Source organism: Archocentrus centrarchus, chromosome 22 (assembly GCF_007364275.1).
Source record: "Archocentrus centrarchus isolate MPI-CPG fArcCen1 chromosome 22, fArcCen1, whole genome shotgun sequence".
NCBI classification, from domain to species: Eukaryota; Metazoa; Chordata; class Actinopteri; order Cichliformes; family Cichlidae; genus Archocentrus; species Archocentrus centrarchus.
In genome coordinates, this window is record NC_044367.1 from 29,046,377 (window position 1) to 29,070,631 (window position 24,255).

Sequence of the window (24,255 nt, forward strand, 5' to 3'; positions counted from 1 at the left end):
CAGCAAATTAGCCGTTCAGATATAGTTTTTTAGCAGAGCTGAAACACACCTTAAGTGGAACATCTTACCCGATGGCTTCTTGGTATGTTATGACGGGGTTATGCACAAAGAAATATGATTAATTGGACTTTGGCAAGAGGCTACACAGCTAATATTTATTTTACTATAGTTAACACTAATGGAATTAGGCTATTAAATGTACAGCTTATTCCCATTTTTAAGTTGGGTTTTTGCAATCTGGGAACCTTTTAGCTATCATGATGATTTAGCCTTTGGGAGCAAAGGTCAACATGTTGTGCCCTCTGTTGTAGTCAACAGATATCTGGATAACAGGAGAAAAGTGAGCTTCCTGGTTCCCGGAAAAGTGAAACCAAAGCTCCTTGTTCTTTCTAATGGCCATCAGGGGGCAGCTTTTTGCATTCCAATTAAAAAGTCTGATTGTGTAGAAGTCGATGATTTTACAGTCTCAGGTGCTTATTAAATATAACATGATGCTGATTTTGTAAATTATGGTTCTGATTAGGGTCCAGATAGGGTCCATACTGCACCCTATCCAGGGTCTTCATAGGTCCATCTCTGGATGCACCCCTGCTCATGGAATTCATTTTTTCTCTTTTCCCAAAACAACCACCTAGAGGACCCCGGACCCCGTTTTGGGAACCCCCTGTAACAGCTCCTCCTCCCACTGCGCTTTAGGAGCGAGTGGCGACTTGGGCTCCAGCCTGGGTGGAAGGGGCGGAGCAGGCGGAGGCTCTGTTTCGCTCCCATGTTGATGTTTGTTGTTTGCGAGGGTGGTATCGCTGTGCGTGGACGGGGACACGATGTGAGCGGAGGGCTGCCGAGTGGCCTGGCAGCGCGTTTACCGGGAAAAGCGGCAACTTTTCTTCCAAATACGAGGCTGGATGGTGAAGATATCCGCGGATGGGTGCTGTAGAGACACTTGGCCATATGGCTGCTAGGGGCTTCTCGGCTGGTGCTGAGCGCAGGGACTCGTAGGATGCCGGAGCTCGTCTGAGAGCACCCCGCCGTGTGAGCCGCGTCTGGATTTCCCTTCGTTTTCAAACGAACTTCTTTTTCCTCTCTTGAAGACGAGCCCCTTTAAAACTCATTTGTTTAAACTTCTTTTAAAAATGGTGTTATTCGCTTTGTCCTCGGCTCGTAACAAACCTGGGTAACGAAGGGAGTAGCTACGCGACAGCACGCCAGCACGACGACTTTCCCTCGGTAAGGCAGCGGGCGGAGCAGACAGGCACAAGCCGGGACGCGAAGCCTCGGTGCCTGTGGCCGTTTGTGGTTGACAGCGCAGCCGAGGATTGCCCTAGGAGCTCCCCGGACGGAGCGGAGTTAGGAGTAAAAATAGCGAAGTCAGTACTTGGAGTTAGGTGTGGGTGAGATGAATGGCCAAGGGGACTAGCCACTAATTGCCAGAGCTGGCCAACGTGCTAACAAGAACTTATCTCAGCAACTTGCTAGCTGTGTTAGCTCTTTAGCGACACTTTAGATTCAGTTGCTGTGTCGTTGCCGCTGTTAGCCAGGTTGCTGGCTAACAGTGGAGCCGTTAACGGTAAGCTGCGGTATGTGAGCGTAAGTTGGCTAACTTTTTGAAAAGCTAAGCTTGCATTTTGAGCGACCCCTGGTCCGCATTCAGGACCGGAGGAAGCTACACAGATGCAATGTGAGCTTTAGCCGAGGTTTTATTCATAACAGGAAGTGTCTGTTGCGCCCCTCATAAACTTTTTTTTTTTCGGAGAAGTTGCTCTACTAGCCTGAATACTAAACTGAACTGGTGTGTTTGCTCCACAGAGGCTCCCCTGCCCCGGGATCTGTTCCTCTCCGGGGATTTTAATCAGCCGTTGATGCATCTCGGGGTGTCAGAGTCCATGAGAGAGTGCGAGTACAGCCAGATCAGCACTCGCAGCTCGACGCCCATGGAGACCCCTTACAAGAAAAGGACCCCCAAGAAAAGGAAGTGGGAGACCTTCCCGGGTCGGAATAAGTTTTACTGTGATGGGAGGATTATGATGGCCAAGCAGACAGGGGTTTTCTACCTCACCCTTGTCCTTATTCTAGTGACTTGTGGACTTTTCTTCACCTTTGAGTAAGTACTGAGCATGTGAGTCTCTCCTTTGCTCCATCTGCTTTTTATTTGTGCAAAGTAACATTCAGGATTACACTTCAGTCGAGCAAATGCCAGAGAAAAGCCAAAGACATGTCAGTTATGTCACCAGCATCACTGTGGAGTGGGTGTTTCAGGAAAATGCTACAACAAACTGGTAGGAGAGGTGGAGGCATCTCTGTTTCTTTTTGGTATGTGTTTATGTGGGAGGTGGAGGTCGCCAGAGACTGCAGCTGAAAGCACTCTGGTGACGGTGCGGGTTTCCTCGTCTTCATGTTTTTATAGGTTATGGTGTCCATGCATGATGGTTTCTGCCTGCAGGGATAAGCAGTGCTCAATGTCAGCTTTAATATTGTCCTGTTGGCTTTCTGCTTGTGCACTCCGATTACCCCACAGCTGAAATGACCTGATAAAATTCTGGGGGCAAGATACTTCTTAAAGGGAATTCTGTAAAATTTTAGGTCTCTGCTGTTATTAGTTTTCTAAAAAAAATAAATAAAGTTTTTCTAGCATCTTTTTCAATTATCTAGAAAACTCCTTGAGCGCTTCCTTCAAGTGTTTGATGATAAATGACTCTTTAAATGGGGACTCAGGAGTGGTGCTCAGGTTAACACAGAATGATGGCTGCTTGAAGGCCCAAAAATATTTGGACTTCTGGTGGGCAGCCTTGGAGACCTGGAGAAACCACATTTTGCAGGGAGGGGACTGATATTTGATTTACAGCTTATCATATACAAAGCTCATAATATTCTTTAAAACAGTCCAAATTGGGTCAATGGTTTCACAGAAATCAAAGCTTGAAGGGGGGGGGGGGTTCATCCAATGTCAGGGTGTTATTCCACAGGTATGACTGCTACAAATCTGCATGTAAAGCTGCCTGTTTTGGAAACAGCAAGATGTTTTAATTATAGTTATGCAAACCAAAACATATTAAATACACACCTACATTCATTACGTGAAATAATTTTTACAAAAAACTAATAGGAACAATAGGGACCTGAAAATTTTACCTACTTCCTGTTAGGAAGTGAGTGTTTCCCCTGGAGTAGTTTCAGGTCTTTCTGAGATGGTCAGGTGGGAGGTGTTGGATGAACTTCATGGAACGACAGTTCATCAAATCCTCAACTTTCACAGACTGCCAACTCACCACTGATAGTTTAACCACAGCTGAATGTTCTCAGTCTAATCACTAATCGACCTCACAGTGGCTGTTGGCCCATGTGTGCCACCTGTCCTCCCTAATTATAGCCCCACTAGCCTAAAATGAGACCTCTGTCTTTCTCCCATTGGTAGAAAAACTTGTAATAAGCATTCTCGTATTCTTCCTCCAACCCTTCATCTTCACCTCATCACAGATGTACAGAATTAGCTTGCTGCGACAGAAGTGAACAGTACAGCATTTAGACGCAGACTCTGACCCCAGTTACCTCATTAGTCCTCAGCAGCTGTCATCATCTGCAATCTCAGAAGCCATATCTTTACTAGATTAGATTCAGTCTTTCTCAGGCTAAAGTGGTCGGTAGCCAAAGAATGCTTTATAGGCAGAATGCATACACAAGTTAATGCTGGCTGCTCAGTATCTGTCCTGTACAGATAATCCAAAAATTCATCACTCTTTTTTTTTTTATTTTAATTAGGGAGTGTGTAGTTGGTAGTGTTCCTAATATTTTGCCTCCTCTCATGTGCCGCCTCCTCGTGTGGAAATGAAGTGTTGAAATTTTCACTACACTTTTCAGTACAATGCAGTCTAGCACAATGTCACTAATGACTACAAACTCAGTTAAAAATAAAAAAGTAAGGACTGCATTAGAGTGAGTGGATTAATTGCAAGACATTTAAAAATATCCCCATCTGCTCTGGAAAATGAGCATTTTAGGAATTGATAGTACTAATGATTTAAATGAAAAACAATCTCATCTATCGAAAATTAAAGTGACTCATTTTCATTTCTAATTTTTGGCTAAATTAATATCTGGAATAGTTTTTTGTGTGCGAGCGTGCATGTGTGCATTCGTACATGTGCCCTGTGTGGGAAGTTCTTCACATGCAGTGCTACACATCTGGGAGCTGTGACCTCTGGACCGCTTCATCTTTCAATACGTTGTCAGTTCAGCAGAGATACAGACTTAACCCAAGACCAAAGGGCAGACAGCTGGAGGGAGGGAGCCCTGGGGTTAAAACATGCAGCTCTCTTTACTGTGACACTGCTGATAAAAATACAAAAATGACAGGTTAACTTGCTGGACTGTCCATTTGAACCTGGATGTCTCTCAGCACCTACATGTAGGATGTCAGATGCTTCCTGATGATTCCTCTCCCCTTCCTCGGACATCTTCACTTCCTACACAGAGCAGTCAGTGGGGCCGGGTGCAGGTCTCTGTCCTGTTTGTTGTGACTACAGAGGGCATTTTTCAGGGACACTAGCAGGGTTTTTCCTGCCTTGGAGTGAGGCTTCGGGGGATGGCTGCACAGGACAGTAAGTAGGATGTGAGTCTGTGTGAAGTTATCTGACAGAAATTGATGGACCATTGCAGATATAACATTGAATTTAGAATTGGTATTGAATATAAATCGTTTGGGTAAAATGAACTGCTTGTTCAGCTGTCTTTTAATAACTTTGTTTGTATGGCACTTTTTAAAATGTGCAGTTGCAAAGCGCTTCACATTTTGGATAAAAATGTGGATTAAGGGACGTGCAAATGTCCCAACTCATAGCCAATCATGCAGGCCTTTCATTCATTCATACATAGGTACACCTACATCTGTAAGAGCATTTGGTGTGAACTGTGGCCAGAAATAACAGTTGAATGATTAAGGAGAAGCTAACCTATAAAAATAAGTTTTCAGTAGGCCAACCTGATGTGAAATTTTAAGTGCTACAACCTCAAAAGTGTGGTCTCCTCTGGATTTGAAACATCGAGGAGAACATTAGAAAGTCTCAGATTCAGCGGGTGAAAAGGGAGTTACAGTAACTCACACGGGAAAAAAATTCAAGTGTGGTGAGCCGATGGAGTAATGTATATAATGAGAACAGAAGTGGTCCAAGGATTGAGCCATGAGGGATGCCACAAAGCAGATGAACATATATACTGTAGATATTAATATGATTCTGAAGTTTCTTTGAGATAAATATGATAAAAACCACTCAAGAACAGTGCCAGAGATACCAACCCAGTTTTGATTTGATTAGAGTAACACTGTTAATGTTAGGGGGCTTAAGACAGCAGGTTCTGCACTTTAGTCTGAAGGTTAACAGTTCATATTTATCTGACGGGTCAGATATCAATGCCCAGTGCACTCTCGCAAAAAAATTCTTAATCTCAAGAGTTTCACTTTCATAAAAGATTAATGAATAAATAAATAAAAATGAGCTAACCAATAAAATGTTTTAGTCTCACCCAAACAACCTGAGGAAAAACCCAGCACTGTACGACCACAAGCCCACTTTGAGCTTCACACTGTCCACCCTGTTTAACTGTCCCTGCCTCCAGGCTGGTCGAGTCCTCTGCCTCCCCTCCTCCACCCTTCTCCCATCAGCTGAAAGGAGACATTTATCGGACAGGGCGATAGTCAGCAGACCTGCACATTGGCTTCTGTTGTCATTAACTGTAATGCATTTCGATTAGTTGTGTTTTCCTTACCTCACTTCCCAGTTGGCATCTTAAAGAGGAGCATCTACTCACTTGCTTTCTAGGGGCTTCTGCTGTCTTTGTTGCTTTGTATCCCCTTAGAGGTTTTTATTTTAAGCTTTGGTTTGATAACAGGGTCCACATGTATTTAAAGATGTTCTTATTTTGGGGCTCCAGAAAGAGTCAACAGATGGTCAGTGTTAAGGTCTTGCTACATCTCCATATTTTTTTTTTTCTGCTTGTTTTCTTTGTGTCTGTCTGAGGGGGTGCCCAGCCATGCACAATAAACCCTGTTAGTTACCGGCAGACTATGGTCTGTTTATTATTCTGTTGCTTGCTCCACCAGACGTCCATGTGGGCTGTTGTTCCATATTCTGCCTTCTCTCCTTTATGTCTTATAAAGTTCACTCAGGCAGATGTTTTAAGGATAGTTTTGAAGCACAGTTTGGTGCTTTAAGGAAAGTACAGCAAGTTGGCTTTAGGCCTATTTGAGGTTGACAAACTATAGAGTGCATTGCATGTAGGTACTAACAGAGGACAGGGCTGTGACACGAAGTAATGATTACTGACTGACCTTTTATACAGCTAAAATGAAACGTATAGCCTTTATGTAGGCTGGTGTGAACAGGAATCAAACCATCATCCCAGTGGCTGCAGGACAGCTGCTCTGCTTTGTGAGCACTGAATTACAAATGTAAAGGACAATTCTGTAAAAACAGAGTCCTGCCTTTGTCCCAAAGAACCAATCAACAATTAAAGCAGGATACATATGAGTCCGTGTACCGTTACAATAAAGATGTGACTGTACTTAGTCCATGTCCTTAATGTAGCTGTGGTGTAACTGTGGAAAAAGCTTTTTAATATATTTAAGGACAAAGTCATCAAACTTTATCAAGTAATTTTTTTTCTATAAGATTTGAATGCTTCAGCTCTGTCTCCATTCACTCAGAGAGGGACCATTCAATGATTTCAAGTGATGATTTCTAGATTTCTTTGATTTCTAGAAGAATTTCTGTTTGAAGCAGATGGATGATTGAAAAATACAAATCAGAAACATCCACATTGGACAGATTTAAACATTTTGTTTTGCAACACATGAAAGCAGGAAAGAGACTTGTTTACACGTTTATGTTGATACTGAATTATAGTGAAATTATTTATATGTATTGGCTTCTGTCTGGAGCACAGACTTATAACAAACCTCATACCTGACATTGTACGTTGTATGCTTGGGTCGGATGGTCTGCAACCACCGGTATGTTCCTTATAAGGCTGTTTTTGCTTAGCGCCCATCTTAATTACTGATTTGCATTCATCGGTTCTGGGAATTTACTGTCTTCAGTACCAAGATGCATCCTCTGTCCTGAAACTCTCACTGCATTTGGAAAAAGAGCATTCAGATTTGCAGCTCTCTCCTCCAGGAATCACCTGCAAAATCAACCAAAACTTCTTTCTCACTGAACGAACTTCAAATCATTTTAACAAACCTGGAAGCTGTAAATGCTCTGCCTGAATCTTACTGACACACTGACGTTTTAGGCTTTAACATCAAAATTCATAAATTTTGGTTGTTTTTGTATTTTACTCTTTATCGCTTGTACATTTGGTATATTTATTGTGTGGATTTTTGCTGCAAGTATTTGTGTGTGTGTTTTAGTTGATTATACTGCTGTCCACCTTGGCCACAGCACTCTTGCAAAAGACATTAATAATATCTTAAGAGTTACGTTATTCTGGTTAAATAATGGGCAAATAGCCAAATCACAAGCTTAAGGAATGGCTTGTCAATAATTATATTCTACTACATGAGGCTGAATTCAGTTTAACATTAGTGCTACATGATAAAATAGTGCAGTCTGTCCAACAGCACAGCAGATGTTCCAACATCACACTCTACTTTTGCTTACTATAGTAAGCGGGTTGAACGTCTCTATGTGATCACTGAAGCCGTAAGGCTGGCTTCACCAGGGATGTAAATATTAAGTGAAAATTAGTTCATCGGTTCAGGATTTTCTTATTAAGCGCATTTTAATCTGCAGCACACAAAGGTTGCATAGCAGTATTTCTGCATTCCAAGCTGCTGTCGTCAGCGAATGGACTTCTGTTTAATTTCCATACACTCAAACTGACTTTGTAATGCTACTGTAAGCAAATGGAAACAGCTTTCCACATTGAAGTGCACATGTTAGTGTTACTGTGATCACTTATTGCCTGGTTGGTCTTCATCAACCTTTCCTTTTTCCTTTAGTGCTGTATTATTCCTGTCTTATAGTAAGAACATGGGACACAGCTCACATGTGGAAATGCTTAGACAAAAGGAAAACAAGTATATGGTGAGGAAAACGGGGCAGTACATTGACTTGATATTGGCATATGTAGGCTACTGCCCCTTCCAGTGATACAGGTATTTTTTGGCTTTGATTTAACTGTCTGACATGTTCAGTCACATGTTGTTTATGTCTCAAAGTAAAGAGAGGATGCTCTCTGACAGGCTTAATTCAGGGAAGAGAAATAGGAGTGCTGCATAACCTGGCCAAGTCAGATAATTCCTGTCATACTGTGCAAGAACAGAGTCCCTGGATCCAGAGGCATTTGTGTGGTTTTCCTTAACATCAAGATGATGTATCCCAGTTTTTCTTGTTTCATATTAATGTTTCTGGAAAGACATGACGAATTCTGTCCTATCTTCTAGAATCCTTCCAGAAATTCCTGGATTTCATATCTCTGAAGTCGGGACAAGCCCCACCTCTGATTTCATGTAAATCCATCATTAAATATTAAAAGCATGAAAAAGTCATTGGGGGGGCAGCTAACAAGTAGACAACAAACTGAGCCAATCACATGACCTGCTTTGGCAAAAGTAAATACAGCTGCCTTTGAGAAGTTGTCTGGTCTGCTTTGGGGCTGTAGTAGTGACTTACTGTCAGAAATACTCATTTTATTTAGAACAAACACTGCTTCGTTATTCACACAGAGTTTCAGTCTGGTTTTAGATCCCACTGAGACAGCACTTTTAAGAGTTTTTAATGATCTTCTTTTAGCTGTTGACTCAGGTTGTTCTGCTGTCTTGGTTCTTTTAGACTTGACTGCTACCTTTGACACAGTTGATCACATCATTCTCTTGGCTAGACTTGAACATGTTGTGAGTCTTAAAGGCACAGCCTTGTCGTGGTTTAAGTCTTATTTGAGTGAGAGGTCTTGTTCTGTAGCCCTGGGGGAATACTCCTCTTCCTCAGCACCTATTTGTTGTGGTGTACCTCAAGGGCCCATTTTGGGTCCAGTCTTTTTTCATTGTATATGCTGCCTTTGGGATGGATTTTTAGGAAGTATAATATTCCTTTTCATTGTTATGCTGACAATATCCAGATTTATTTCCCTATCAAAGTGGATGCTTCTGTCTCACTGCAGCCTCTGTCGAAGACTGGCTAACAGAATTTTCTTACTTTAAATGAAAACAAGACAGAAACTATTGTTTGGAAGTTGTATCCCTGTGGATAAGCTAACTGATATCCTTGGTCCTCTTGCTTCTTACTGTTCCTCGAGTGTTAGAAATCTTGGAGTGTTTTTTGATAGTTCCTTTAAACTTGAGAAGCAAATGAATACAGTTGTAAAGAGCAGTTTTTATCAGTTAAGACTAACTGCCAAAGCAAAATCCTACCTTCCTCCAAAGGACCTTGAAAAACTTATTCATGCTTTCATCACCTGTAGATTGGACTACTGTAATTCTCTCTATTCAGGTCTTGAACGATCTTCTCTTCATTGTTTGCAGTTAGTCCAAAATGCTGCTGCATGTCTTTTAACAGGTACCAGAAAGCATGACCATATCACTCCAGTTTTAGCAGGTTTACACTGGCTCCCCGTCCAATTTCGTATTGATTTTAAGATTCTTTTAAAGTTTTAAATGGAATGGCACCCAGCTATTTGGCTAAGCTGCTCAAACTATATAACCCTAAAAGAGCACTGAGATTGGCTATCCAGATGCTCTTAGTGCAGCTGAGGTCTCATTTTAAACATAGAGGGGATCTGGCTTTTGCAGTCGCAGCCCCTAGACTCTGGAATAATCTGCCATTGCATATTCATACTGCATAGTCTATACAGTCATTTAAATCCTCTCTAAAAACTCATCTTTTTACCTTGGCTTTTAATTCAAGTTCAGCTTGAGTCCCATCAGGTTTTATGTTGTGGTGTTTCTTGTTTTTAGCTTGTCATTAGTCATATTTACTGTATCATATTTATTATATTTGTTTGTTTTTATGTCTTATGTTGTGCTCTATTTATTTTATTGTTTTATAGATTCTATCTTGCTTATGTTGCAGTAAACTTGTGAAGCACTTTGGTCAACTTTGTTGCTTTTAAATGTGCTATATAAATAAAATTGACATTGCCAATTGACATTTACACACCATGCTGCAACAGTTTGTTAGTGAAGCACCAGCGTAGAAGACAGTGACATGCTCTCACTGAGTCTGTGGTATTGGACCAAAATGACAATCTCAGATTAGCAGAGGTTTATTTATAGTTAACTGATCCCTAAACACACATTTCTTATGATGTGATTTAAAATACTCTCTGGGAAAATAATTCAGGGAGACTGCATTGATTCTCACGCTGGTGTATTAAAGGCAGCGCACAGTTGTGCCCACCAAGACACAAATATGCATTCTTTACATCAGCAACACATGGACGGGATCGTGTACTTCTCCAAAGGACAGGCGGAGGTGAAAGAAAAGCAGTTCAAACCAAAATAATCACATCTTTTTATAGGTTTAATAAAATGCCTGTTAAGAACTAAATGGATGCGTAGGCTGGGATCTAGTTCTTTTTGGTCATTTCCGCCTGTGAATAGAAAGGAAACTTCAAATCTGTGCAAAAAAATCAATTTTATGAAGACACCAGTGCTCGTATGACTGCAGCTCTTTTAGCAACAGCCATGCTCTGTGCCCTGTAGCTACACATTTAATATAGTGAAAACAGTGAAATGCTAACCATCTTTCTTCTGCATTATTGATTCTGAATAGTGCCCTAGAAGAATAGTAAGGGTTTGCTGCATTCTAGGCCATAATAATGTCAGTTTTTGGAGTGTCACAAGGCAAGCTGTTGCACAGCAGTCTTTGTCCACATAATTTGAACAGTCACACCCATTGCAGACATCTTTTCCCAAGACAAGAGAAGCATTTCTCTTAAACTGAGCTGTCAGCAGTGCAGTGCCATTCTAGATTTATTCTCCCCGACTTAGTTCTACTCAATTCAATTTTATTTATATAGCGCCAAATCACAACAAAAAGTCGCCTCAAGGTATTATTGTGGGTAAAGACCCTACAATAATACAGAGAAAACTCAACAGTCAAAATGACCTCCTATGAGCAGCACTTGGTGACAGTGGGAAGGAAAAACTCCCTTTAACAGGAAGAAACCTCCATCAGAACCAGGCTCGGGGGGGGGGGTTCATCTGCTGAGGGGGGAGAGATTAATAATAACTAATGATTAAATGCAGAGTGGAGTATAAACAGAGTAAAAAGAGGTGAATAAAACGAAACAGTGCATCATGGGAACCCCCCAGCAGCCTAGGCCTATAGCAGCATAACTAAGGGAGGGTTCAGGGTCACCTGATCCAGCCCTAACTGTAAGCTTGATCAAAAAGGAAAGTTTTAAGCCTAATCTTAAAAATAGAGAGGGTGTCTGTCTCCTGAATCCAAAAGTTATTACAGTCAGTCCAGTGGCAGAAATAAAAGTTTCACTTTTAGACACAAAGTATATATAATACTCTAGTCTTACTACAGTCTGACTTCTTTTTCAAGCCAGTAAATATGAACAGTGGGCAGGTCAAACTCTGTTTTAACAATGAGTAAAAATGTTTCCAGCTTTGATCTGATGCCGATACCTTGGTCTTGGGTATTTGCTGATGCTGAATATTGATTGATTTGATACCAGTGTTAAATGAATAAACTGGATTCATCAGTGTTTGGATAATAAAAGACATACCGTATTTTCCGGAGTATAAGTCCCACTTTTTTTCATAGTTTGGCTGGGGGTGCGACCTATACTCCGGAGCGACGTATATGTGACATTTATAACACATGAACCAAAATACTCCAGCCACTTGACATCTCCGTGAACTGCAGCTTTAAGGCAGTCTTGCGTAACCTGTGGGCGCAGTGGATGATGGACGGAGAGCACAGCTTAACGGCAACTGGGAGAATGCGCCACCCAACTTTCCTGGAAGTCATTGGATGGATCAAGAAAACATGGGCTTCAGTGACAACCAAACCATCCTGTTGGGATTCAGAAAGGCTGGAATAATTGGAACTGCAGCTGACGAGTCTAATGCGACACAGAAGAGGAAGCGGCGCTTCGTCTACGGAGTGTACGGAATTGTTTAGAAGTGACACCGAGGATGAAGAATTCAATGGATTGATGGTTTGGTTAACTTGTTAGTATGTTCTTTATGCTATGGTTATCTGAATAACTTAATGTTACGTTAACATACCGAACACGTGTTCGTTGTGCGTCATGTAGCTGAATGTGTTACGTTAGCATAACGTAGGCGTAACCGTGTTCGTCCTGTTCTTTAATCCATTATTATTTTAAATTGCCGTTCAAGATGGAATTTCTGCTCTGGGTCTCGGATTCTATCAATTCTATCAAGGACAGCAGGTGCAGAATGGTGTGGCAGAGATCCTTGTCGCAGCTGGCCTACCGCACTGTGCAGGGCAGCACGGGAAGAAGTTGTCTGGCTCGTCTGTGGGATTGGCTCACCATCACATCACAAATAAAACAAACCAAGGAAAGGAGTTTTCATTAACCACAATTCACAATTTGTTAGCAAAAGTAACATTAACCATGTATACAATTTAAAATGAATTAGTGCAAAATGCAATAACCGTAGCATAGGTTTTAACTGTTTCTTCAGGCTCAGATTAAATATTTACAATCTCAATCACATTCTTAATAAAAAACAGAACTTACTATTGTAAACCTTTTTCTTCGATAAATATTAAAATACTTTACTCACACTGAACTCAAAAATTGCAAATAAGCCAGGAACAAGTAAAATAATTTGCTCACCGATCTCACGAGAGGACAGCGCAACACAAAATGGCGCCGCCTCCGACCTCTGACTCTCTACAACCAGAAATACAGAGAGAACCGATCGAGTCAACATTCGTGAGCTCAATGCATCACTCCAGCAGTTTATATGCACAAAATCATGCTTAGCATCGGTAACGTTGCTAACTACTTACTATATATCGCTTTTTGTGCTCTTTTTCCAATGAATCTCCGTCTCCCTTTTCCTTAACAGCTCGCTCAGCATCGGAGCCGCAGCCGGAAAGACAGAGGAAAGCCCGCCCCCCGCGAAGGAAGTGGTGGGCGGGGCAATGCGCCACTAGGCAGCAGCCCATTGGTTAAAGCGATGCATGCGTTTTTTTTCTTTCAGCTACTGATTATAACAAAAATCGACCATAAATTAAACATAACTGTTAAACCAAAAGCATTTTTAGTGTTTATGAGGGTCAAGGGCATTTTTTATTAGAGCCCTATTTAAATGTGGGTTACACTTGTCTCATTTCAGCTCAGGGTAAGAATGCAGAGTTTATACAGTGAGGTGAACTGACGTGAATTTGTGTGTGGCAATGTGAAGTTTATGTTTCAACCTTAGCAAAAATCATTTTCATGCTGCACTGTGAAAACTCATTAGCTGGGATTTTCCTAATGCCCCCAAAAAAATCTGAAAAGGAGGAGGAGCTCTTTGAAGCTATTTGAGGGCAGCTGGAGAAAAGTGAGCAATGTTGTAGAAATTCATAAGCTGTGAAAAATATTCATGCAAGTAACAATTAGTCATTTTAGTTTCTAAATTCCTCCTCTCAGGCGGAGAACACCTTCTTTTACTGCTCCTCTTGTACTCTTTGCATGTCGAGTGACCCTAACAAGGGATCGAGAAACCGTCTTCATCAGTGGAACTTTCACTTGTGTCAAATAACTTTGACCTCAGTTTGTGGTTACATTAAAAACACCCGTGAACATATAAATAAAATCTTTGGCAGACTGAAATACCTCCAACCTGCTGTGGCATTGCTGCTAGCTTCCTCCATGCTATGCTAGGCCTCAGTCATATAGACCTAGAAGCCAGTTGAGGACCCCCATTTGGAAACTTGAAGCCACTAGGGGGAAAAAGTGTATTCCCCAGCTGGTTGGCGAGTGGTTGCTGGCTTTTGCTAGAGTGTGATGTACTACAAACCTCCTTGTGATTGCTGGCATATTGCCAGGGTTGCCTGTAGTTTGCGTGGAAGATGCTGACTTGTCTGCACTTGCTAAACACTAGGTGAGTAGTTGGCAAGTATTTGCAGACAAGTCAGTCTTCCATGCAAAATATGGGCAACCACAGCAACCTGTTAGAAACCAAAATAATTGCATTGAGGTATTTGGTGCACCACTATATACTTTACCTATTTGGGACCAGTTTTGCCTAGCAACAGGAAACAATCACTCGCCACCCAGTAGGGGAATGCAGATTTTTACCTAGTGACCTGTGGTTGCCATATGGTCACTAATCTGTCTCTAGGTCTGCGTGAGTAGGGCCTCAGCTGTTCTGCCAGCAGTGCTGCTGCTGCTGAATTGTGTAGTAAACAGCAAACAAATGAAGTAAATGGATCGGCCATAGATCAACTCATTGACACAGAAATCTGCTCCAGCTTTTTGAGCCTGGATGGGAGGGATAGCTGATCCAGTTATCAGATTGATGCATCCTGATGTGGGTCATTTAGAAGTAAATATCTTTTGCATGTAACTTTAATTGCAGTTGTCTGTTCTGTCTCCTACGCGCATTCAAACCAACAAGTTTTTTTTTTTGTTTCTCTCGCTAAATAGTTTCAAGCCTTTAATCATCCCTGCATCCTCTGTTTGTCTCCTGAGTTGGCACACCTACTTCCTGTGCCAGAGGTAACCGATGGTACCTCTGGCACATGTTTAAAGGTTATACTAGCAACTAGACACTCCACATCCATGTAGATGTGGAGTGTCCTCTAAAGCTCGACTGACCAGTCCTGTGCAGCACATTACTGACATTTTTATGGCATGTAGCAGAAAGCCATGAATGCATGAAGCAATCTGGGCAAAAATGTAACCATCTGCAAAAGCATGTCATGTTCAGTTGTTTCATTGACAAATGACTTGGCCTGCAGCTAAGTGGAGGTTCATGTTCTGCCCTTGCCTCCATGAAAAGCAATCAAAATGCAATAAAAAAAACAAAAAAAAAAAACAAAAAACACAAAGCTGACAAAGCCTTGTATCCATGTAACCCAGATGAGTAATGAGACTTTAGAATGAAAGGCTACAAAGCCAAGTGTTTCAAGTGCATCATTAACACAATGTTAAGCACATTTTGAACACTTTTGTACTGCAATAGTGTGGAGGATATCTCTGGGTAAACTACATCACCTCTCAAGCTAGCACTAATAAATTTAGGTCCAGATATTGTATGTGTAGGAGGATGTCCATGTTTGATATTTTCTGCAGATCATAGGATATTGATTTCCTTCAAAGTTGTATGGCTGAAGAAGAAATAAAAAAAAGGGGTTTATCTCAGGTGACAGTGAAAGGACAGCCAGGGATCAGCACTGAGTCACATGGTAACATCAAGCAGAGATGAAAGCCCCCAAGCTTAACTCCCAGCTGAGTTTTGAAAAACTGTTCGGCATCATAAGAGGATTTAATGGGAAATGTGATAACGGTAAATGTGGATTGGATTATTGTTAAGATTAGTACACCCTTTGAGAGGCAAATGAGTAGAAAAACCTCAGGAGATCCTATTGAAGTAGAAAGATATGGTTATGTCCATAAGTATTTGGACAGTGACAGTTTTTTTTATTTCCACCCCAGTGGAGTTCAAATCCATCAGTCAAAATGAGACTGACGTGCAAACGTTCAGCTTTAATTCGAGGGTTTAACAAAAGTATTGCTTTAAATAGTGCCTACTCAGCGCGGGTCGACTCGACTTGGCTCGACTCGCCACGGTCTTCTTTTGTTTCAGTTGCAATTGAGGACCACCTCAGTGTGGTTGGAGTCGATATAACAACGCGGGCAGTAGTGTCTTGACGTAATTTGTATGCGACTCAAAACACAACACAACAATGGATGAGATAGAGGCAAGCTAACATAGCTAATGCCAGTTTACTATCATCATCATGCATAAGTCCCCCGTACAATGTTTTAGTGGATGAAGGTTATCATTGTTAAGTATTAACCCTGAATATACCGCTGAGTATGTTGTAATCGACCCAGTGTACTTCAAAAGTGCCACCGTTTGCATACTTCTGGCAACAATTACCATAATAACCCTATGTTGGGTGTGAAGTGCAGTTTCTCAGCTTTCAGAAACCGATCATTTTTCCGATGGGACAAACGGTCATATAATTACGGTAATTCAAAGTTCCTTTGATCAGCTGCCTCAGTGGTCAGTGTTAACCAGCTGTTCACGGCCAGTAGGGGCAGGTAACGGGTACTTCAGCTGCGATTGCCCAGCAGTATAGGGTTAAAATCTGTATGCTGTGTGAATGTTTCAGATGGCTCTCCTGTTGCAAAACTACTGCTGCAAACTGTCGGTCTAGGCATTCAACTGAGCCTACCTCAGTACCTCCATTTTCTTGTTGTCAGGTTTTAAAAATGGTGCAGTTGATTCTGGTGAAGGACTCTCTACCATGACTCAACTAGTGACGACACTCCCTGGCCTTCCATGTCACATTTTCAGATCGCTTGGAACCAGGTACTTTATTAGTACCCACTCAGCCGGGGTACAAACCGCGCCGAGACGAGTCAACCGGGGCTGAGTAGGTACTAATGGAAACGTGGCATTAGAGTGGCTCTGTAGTTTAGTGGTTAACACATGAAAGATCCCTGGTTTGAGACTGGAAGGAGACCTAAAACTCTGGGAGGGTTTTCCCAGGAAGGGCATCTGTTGTAACAATCTGGCAAATCAAATATATGGATCCATCTGCTGTGGCAACCCCTCGTAATTAAGGGAGCAGCCAAAAAAAGCTATTGCATTAATTATTTAGGAATTACAATGTTATTAAACACAGCGCCTCATTTTCAGAGCTCAAACGTAATTGGACAAGCTAATATTGTGGTAAATATAAAGATTGTTTGTAATTCTTGGATGAACATCCTTTGTGGTCAGTGTCTAGTCTAGAAGCCACAGACATCACCAGATGCTGTTTCTTCCTTTGAGATGCTCTGCAGATTTTCACTGCTACAGCTGTTAGCTGTTGCTTGTTTGTGGGTCTCTGCCTTCAGCCTGGTCTTCAGTGACTGGAAAGCTGCTCTATTGAGTTGAGATCAGGTGATTGATTTGATCATTGAAGAATATTCTGTTTCTTTGCCTTGAGAACTCGTCTTATTTTTGCAGTTTGCTTTGGCTCATTATCACCTTCTCTGTGAAGCTCTGGTCTGTTTGCAGCATCTGTCTGAATCTGAGCAGAGAGTACAACCCTGAACACATCACGGCTCATCCTGCTGTTTCTATCAGCATCACATCATCAATAAACACCAGTGACCCGGCTCCACTGGAAGCCATACAAGCCCTCCGCCATAACACTGTCCACACCATGTTTGATAGGTGATGTGCTGTGCTTCAGATCAGTGAGTGGTTTGTTTTTCAGTCAGTTGTCTAATTCTGTTTGAAGCTCTGAAAATGGGGGCTGTGTAGAAAAATGGCTGTAATTCCTAAACACTTCCTGCAGTATTTTTGTTAAATCTGTCGAAGCTGAAAGTTACAAAAATGTGTCATTGCTCAAAAACATGGTGACCTGACTGTGTTTGGCCTTCTGTGGGAATAATAAATACAGAGAGCAGTTGCACAGAGGCCATTTTAATTCAGTTGTGCTACACAGAGGATCGCAGCTGAATGAAGAAGCTAAAATAAAAGGTGTCTGTATGCAGACTGTTTAGTTTGCAGAAATCTTCCCCCTCTCTCTTTGTAGCAGTGATATCTGCAGCATGCAAAGCTGAGTCTAAAGTTTTAGTTGCTAATCATCTTTACAGATTTATTATTAATACAAAAAATGCTAGTTTATGCTATGTTATGGATTAAACTAGAAATATATAAAGTACTCAGTTAGCTTCCAGTGAAAGGAGCAGATGAAGGCTTATTGCTTGCTGAATTCTTGTAACCAGCTTGATTGTGTTACCTATTGTGTATTATGCTGCTGTTATATATGTTAATATCAATTCATATGCATTTAACCAGATGGCATCATAATGTTTGTACACTCGTTTTTGTGGGTGAGTAATATATCAGCATAAGCTGGTGAGAGCAGTCATCTCTCACCTTGGGTTTGCAGTTAGGCTGTCTCTAAATCACAGTGACATCACCCATTGGTTTGTCAAGTCCTCTTTTGTAGCCTTAACCTCAGCATTTTGGCCTCCACCGTCTTGTGTGGATCAGACTGAGGAATATAGCACACTGCATGCTCGGTCACAAACACGGCCACCCTAAAGCAGGAACCATCTTAACAAAATAAACTTTATGTTGTTGGGTGAAGTAGAGTGTTTGCTAAGGTCAAAGATCAGTGAGGTGTAGGGTCATTTCCCCATACACTTGTGTACCATCAGACCTCTTTGGATTAGCTGGTTATTTGAAAGACTGCAGGTTTAAGGCTCTTCTGCTGGCTTCACTTCTTAGTCAGTTTGTTGCCCCAGTGGTTGTCTGTATATGACAGGAAAAAGAGCTGCAGGTGAGTAAAGCTGTATTCAGGTAAAGCATTTGGTAATCAATATTTCTCCCTCTCGCTCAGCCAACACACAAATGATGTCATCACTCAGAGGCTCAAATTTCATGAAATTACACAGTTTTATCTGCTGACCTTTAACAGCTGTTGAACCAGGTGGAAACAGACTGGGTTGGATCATTTATTTATTATTTTATTATAATTTCTACCATTGTTCACAATCAACAGCTCTTTGGAGGTCCACGCCATCACATACATAATCAGGCCAACTTTCTGAAAAACAGGAGCTAAAACAGAGATTTGTTTTTTTACATTAAAAGTAATCAGACCTACTCTAGAATAAAGTGAGTCTGTAACAGGCTAGTTCACAACATGCCAGATTAAAAAGGTCCTGTTTTAAATGTTTAAACACAGCTGTGCATTTTCACTGACGGTGATAGTTCTTCTATTACCAGTGATGGACCGCACCTCACTATGTTTTATCATGTAGGATTAGTCTGTAGTCTTTTTAATAATGGTAACAAATAACAGGGAAATGCACAGGTTTCTGTCAAATAACACAACATAGACTCGCTGCAGGCCAAGTGCGCTTAATGCTGTGTGCAGTCCCCCACCAGGGGCCCATTCTGAGGCAGGAAAACCCTGCAGTATATTTCACTTGATTAAAAGGCATTTGTTTATCTCATTCTAAAAGCTTGTGCAGCTCATAGTAAATAACTGCTCGTTCACCGTTTGTGATGATACCCACATCGTGTAACGGTAACCGTTCCTATTTAGTCACATCAGGTCATGAAGTCAGATTTCCCCCGTGTGTGGATCATATCCAACAATCCATCTTAGTCTTTATTAACCAAATCATTTGCTGAGACATCTAAAAGGATTGTACTGAATGGCATCGCGCTGTCTTGTCTTTTTTTTTTCTGTTCCTCGGAAGCTTCACCCTCACTCATGTGGCTGTTTCCAGGGTAACCACATCCCCCTTCGAAATTTACCATGTCTGACTTTGGATACTGTCCGTCTCCATAGCAACAAAAGCCCAGTTAAATATAAGATTTTGTGTCAAGTAAAGAGAAATAAAGATGCAAATTTGTAAATGTCCATTTCCTTGTTGATACCTGCTTGATGCAGCCCTTAAAGCCAAAGTGAGCGGCCCATCGTCTTTACTGTTCATGTTCGGTGGCTGACGAAGGTGTTTTTGTTTTCTTTTATAAGGATTTTTCTTCAGGAAGATATTAAACCAGGCAAGATGTTGGTTGCCTAGAGCATGTCCACGTTTTTCTATCGATCGATCGATCGATGTAGATAGAAAAGGCAGGCTTCATGTTGCTTCTGTCTTCTTCCTCTAATGGCTTTAGTGCTTAATCTCTGTCCAGCTCTACCCACCTGTCACTTTCTATCACACATGACTGCCTTTTCATTATGTTCCCGATGTCCGACACATTGAGACACAGCTCCTGAGGACACGGGCAGCAGGTTTTTGCTGTGCTCTCAGACTTCTCCATTGGTGTTTGCCAGATGTAAGAATTTTTTTCCACCCAGTACATGCTGTTTCTTGGTCAGCAGAAAGAGACGACAGCAGAGCATTCCCTGCAGCCCTTCATGTATTCATTTCCAGATGATTTTGACTACTTCAGATCTATCCAGATCTCGACTTTGGGTTAATTGTTACAGATGCAGCACTCTCACACAAGGTCTGCCAAGCTTTTTACAACTGTGATTTCCCATTAGCACCTCTAATTAGTGGATTCATTAATGTGGTGTGTGACCAATCATAGTGAATAGAGGCAAAATTGAGCGGGTGGATGAAAAGATGCTTAATAATGACAAGACTTTGAAATTGTGTGTTTCATGGGGCAGATGTAGATGGACAGGCAGGCTGTGGGTTCTGTACTCATGGGTGTTAATCTGCAGACTTGTGTGCTGTGCAGTTCATTTAGCTGAAATGCTAAAAAAAAAAAATGTATTTGTTTTATTACTTTTTATCAGCTGAAGTTCCCGTTTATGCTATGATATATTTTTATCATTTATTGTTTATTAAAGTTATTAAGACAAAAGTCAGCTATTCCTTACTTGAACCAATTTCCCACAACGACTGACACTACAGTCATGTGAAGAAGACTGCAGTCCAGCGAAAAACCATCCTTATTGCTTGTATAGCAGAGAACGTCAACTGGCGGCTTGCGGGCCACATCCAGCACGCCAGAACTTTCTATCCGCCCCCCCGAATAGTACTACCACAGGTACTATACACCAATCAATCATGTCTTGCCATAACCAATACCCATCTCTGACTAGTCTCAATTATCAAAAGCCTCCAATTGCCACTTCCCATTGCCCGTAAATGCCTCCATGTCCCTAGAACTGATTGGATTCCAAGATCAGACCATGTGACTTCAAGCAGTTTCTGGCTGCAGTGAGGAGCCGGCTTTTGTTGGTGGTGATCAGATTGTAAACACAACTGAAGGTGAGTTGGCGATCAAACTTGTCTAACTTATGGAAGTAAAATTCGTAACGAGATTTCCGTCGATGAACCTGCAGAAGGATCATTACTGGCTACCGAGCATATTCCCCGGCCTGCACGGGGCTCGGTCTCCTTTCCTGTGAGGGTCTGTCACATGGTGTGCTCGCAGGGGGGCCCAGCGGGTAGGCGGCTCGGCGTGTACCTGCATGCGGACACAGCCCTCGTACGCGTCCGTTCCTCGGTTGTCACGAACCCAGTGGCCTAGTATCTACTATTCTTTTATTGTTAAAATAAAGGTGCTGCCATCTTGTGCCATAGCGGTTGTACTGTGTGAATCTATGTTGACATCCTTTTATCATAGTCTCATATTTGGGCCTTTTGCCCTCATTCACACTGGGCAGAGGACGGACTGAATATTTTGCTGATTTAAAAAAAAAAAAAATAAAAATGCTCTTTTAAAAGATAAGTGTCCAGGCAGATTTACAAGGTTTTGCATCCGAACTCTTCATGTTTCTATATTAATTTAAAAAACCTTCTGAAAAATAGATTCATAGATAAACACGTTGCTCTCAGTATAACATTTTGTTTCCCGTGCTCATCATATGTATAATGAGAACAGAGAAGAACATGTAATTGCAAGACTTGCACATCACATCATTAAAAATAGTACAAATTTGAAAGGAAAATTGATCTGTCAAATGATAATATATTACTAAGGATACAATATTAATTTTATTTTACTTTACGAGTGCATTTGGCCCTCACACTGTCTGATGAGAAAAATTCTGGCCCTTGGACAAATGTAGTTTGCTGTTTAGGACCTAATGTGGTAATTAGCAGCCAGGTGCTGCCAATCTACAGCACATGATTAACTAATCATAAGCAAATGTGAGCACCTCCCAGGAGTGGACGTCCCAGCAAATTCACCCCAAGCTCAGACCAACACTCAGAGAAACTACATCAAACCCAAGAGCTCCATCTGAGACTCTACAGGGCTCAGTTAGCATGTTAATGGTTAAAGTTCAGTTAGAAACAATTAGCAAAAGACTAAACAGGTATGGCTTGTTTGGAAGGGCTGCCAGAGAAAGCCTTTTCTCTCTAAAATGAACATGGCAGCATGGCTTAGGTGTGCAAAGCTGCATGTCTGTTGGACAGACAAGACCAAAGTGGAGAAAACCAAACACAGCATATTAGCACAAGTAGCTCATACCAACCATCAGCACGGTGGTGGAGGGCTGAGGATTTGGGCTTGTTTTACAGCCACAGGACCTGGACACCTTGCAGTCATTGAGTCTCCTCAGTGAGTTCAATTCCTCTGTATGCCAAAGTGCTCTAGAGTCAAATGTGAGGCCATCTCTCTGACAGTTAAAGCTCTGCCCAAACTGGCCCATGCAGCGGGACAAAGATCCGAAGCACAGCAGCAAATCTCCAACAGAATGGAATCACAGTGTTTCAATGGCCTGGAGTCCAGACCTGCTGTGGTGGAAACTTAAGAGAGCTGTGCGTAAATAAATGCTAGCAAATGTTAATGAAGTGAAGCAGTGTTGTGAAGAAGAGTGAGTGCCAGAATTCCGCCACAGTGATGCGAGGGACTGAGAACGTTACTTGGGTTTTCACAGAACTGCGGAGTCCTGATAACACCTTTTTTATAAACTCACATGCTGTGACTACAGGCTGCATATTATGATTGGCTGTCCTGAAAAAAATCATCTAGATTACCAGTTTGTGCATTATGGGGTTGATTTTTTTCACAAACATTTTTAAACAAGGAGACCAGGTGAAACAAAGCCAGTGAAAAAGTGACTTAGACCCCACAGAATTACACAACCCAGCAGCAGAAAAATGCAGCAGCTGTTTGGATGGCATGGAAAAGAAATGTCAACAGACGAAAGAGCTCAAGAAACCGGGGCATTTTTTTCTGCCAAAACTTTATGTTCTTTGCTAAAAATGTTTCTTTTTGGCACAGAAATGGTCCTCTCAGCACAGCTTTAATAGTCAGAAAGCTGCTGGCATGTTTGTTTCCAGTCTTGCAGTTGCAGCTAACTTTCTGAAAACATACATCTTGTTTCTTCTTAGGTGGCAGAGCAGTACAGCACAGGTCCCCAGTGATTTTTGTTCCTCATCTCACAGAGAGATGTCACTGGTAGGGCTGGGTGATCTTCTGTCTCTGTCCCTCACCCCCATTTGATTCCCAGTAACTGATTACATCACTGCTGAGTTGAAGGATGGAATTAATGTGCGCCCATTAAGGTAGTGCGATCCGCACTGTGTAGCTCCAACACAAAAAACACTCATCAGCTGTGCTAAGAGAAAATGCACATAAGCCCTCTTTCACTCACAGCGCCAAATGATGCAGCCTACTGTAGTTTGTGTATTTATATTATAGATACAGGTATGTTAAATACACACCACAGCATTGATGGCCTAAGCCCTAAATAGGTTTTTACAGAAAAGACATAATCATTCAGAAATAATAGAGTATACTTATTAAAGAGCTTATTAATGCCCCCCCGTCCCTCCCATCCGATTGCTGGGCTGTGAAGTTTTTCTGGAAGCATTTAGCCCACACTAATACAGTTTGGTAAAAATTATTTAGAGATGAAGAGCAGCCAGATTTGTGCACCTTTTAATGTTTACAGTAGAATCATTTTTTTTCAGATTCAGGAAATGATCTGAATAAAAACGAGTTGCAGTGCACTTTTCTGAAGTACGTTCTCTCAGACCACTATCATGGGCAGAGCCCATCATGGCAGGTCTAAATATAGTTTGACTCAGTTCATCAGATTAACTGGGGTTGGCACACATCAGTGAATGCAGCTACCCTCCCAAGGTGCTGCCATCTGAAACCTGGCATGATAAAACCAAAGGGCAACCTCCAGAGCTGAAAAAAGAAGCCAATGCTAAAAAACTGCTGTTCCTATAGTGGCCACTTGAGGCTGGCTCCAAAAAGTGTCAGGATTAAAAACTATATTTACAGTCTGGTACAAAAAAAAGTTTATGGATAGTCTATCCATTCACCTGGACAAGGGTTAGGGGCATGGCCATGTAGATAAGCCTACCTCAGGTAATTGGAGTCAGTGAATTGGTGCCTTTTGGAGCATTTTATGTTAATTGTACTAACAGGGTGTGCAAGAAGTTTGTGCTAGTTTGTGTTAGTGAGTGAAATGCTAGTATTCCTTTAGTCTGCACTGATCAGCTGATGTGTGTCTGCTAATTGCAGCATATGGTGACCAAACTTGCTAGCATTAGCTGATAACTTTGCACTCCACCAGTATTGCTGTTTTGCATTCCTCAGCAACATCCCTCACAGCATATGGCTGCCACATG

At 41.7% G+C, this 24,255-nt stretch overlaps 1 protein-coding gene across 8 annotated transcripts in view; it reads left to right on the forward strand.

Annotated features, from left to right (window-relative positions):
• Positions 1-703: 703 nt before the first annotated feature.
• Positions 704-24,255, forward strand: part of zdhhc14 (zDHHC palmitoyltransferase 14) — a 60,388-nt gene continuing 36,836 nt past the window's right edge. For 2 of the 8 annotated variants that reach the window (XR_004019027.1, XM_030718348.1), the window contains exons 1-2: positions 704-1,224; positions 1,804-2,098. Coding sequence is in view for 7 of the 8 variants with exons in the window: in XM_030718348.1 (XP_030574208.1) it covers positions 1,857-2,098 (242 nt within the window). In the remaining variant the exon portion in view is untranslated. The other 6 variants (XM_030718342.1, XM_030718347.1, XM_030718343.1 and 3 more) reach the window with 6 other exon arrangements.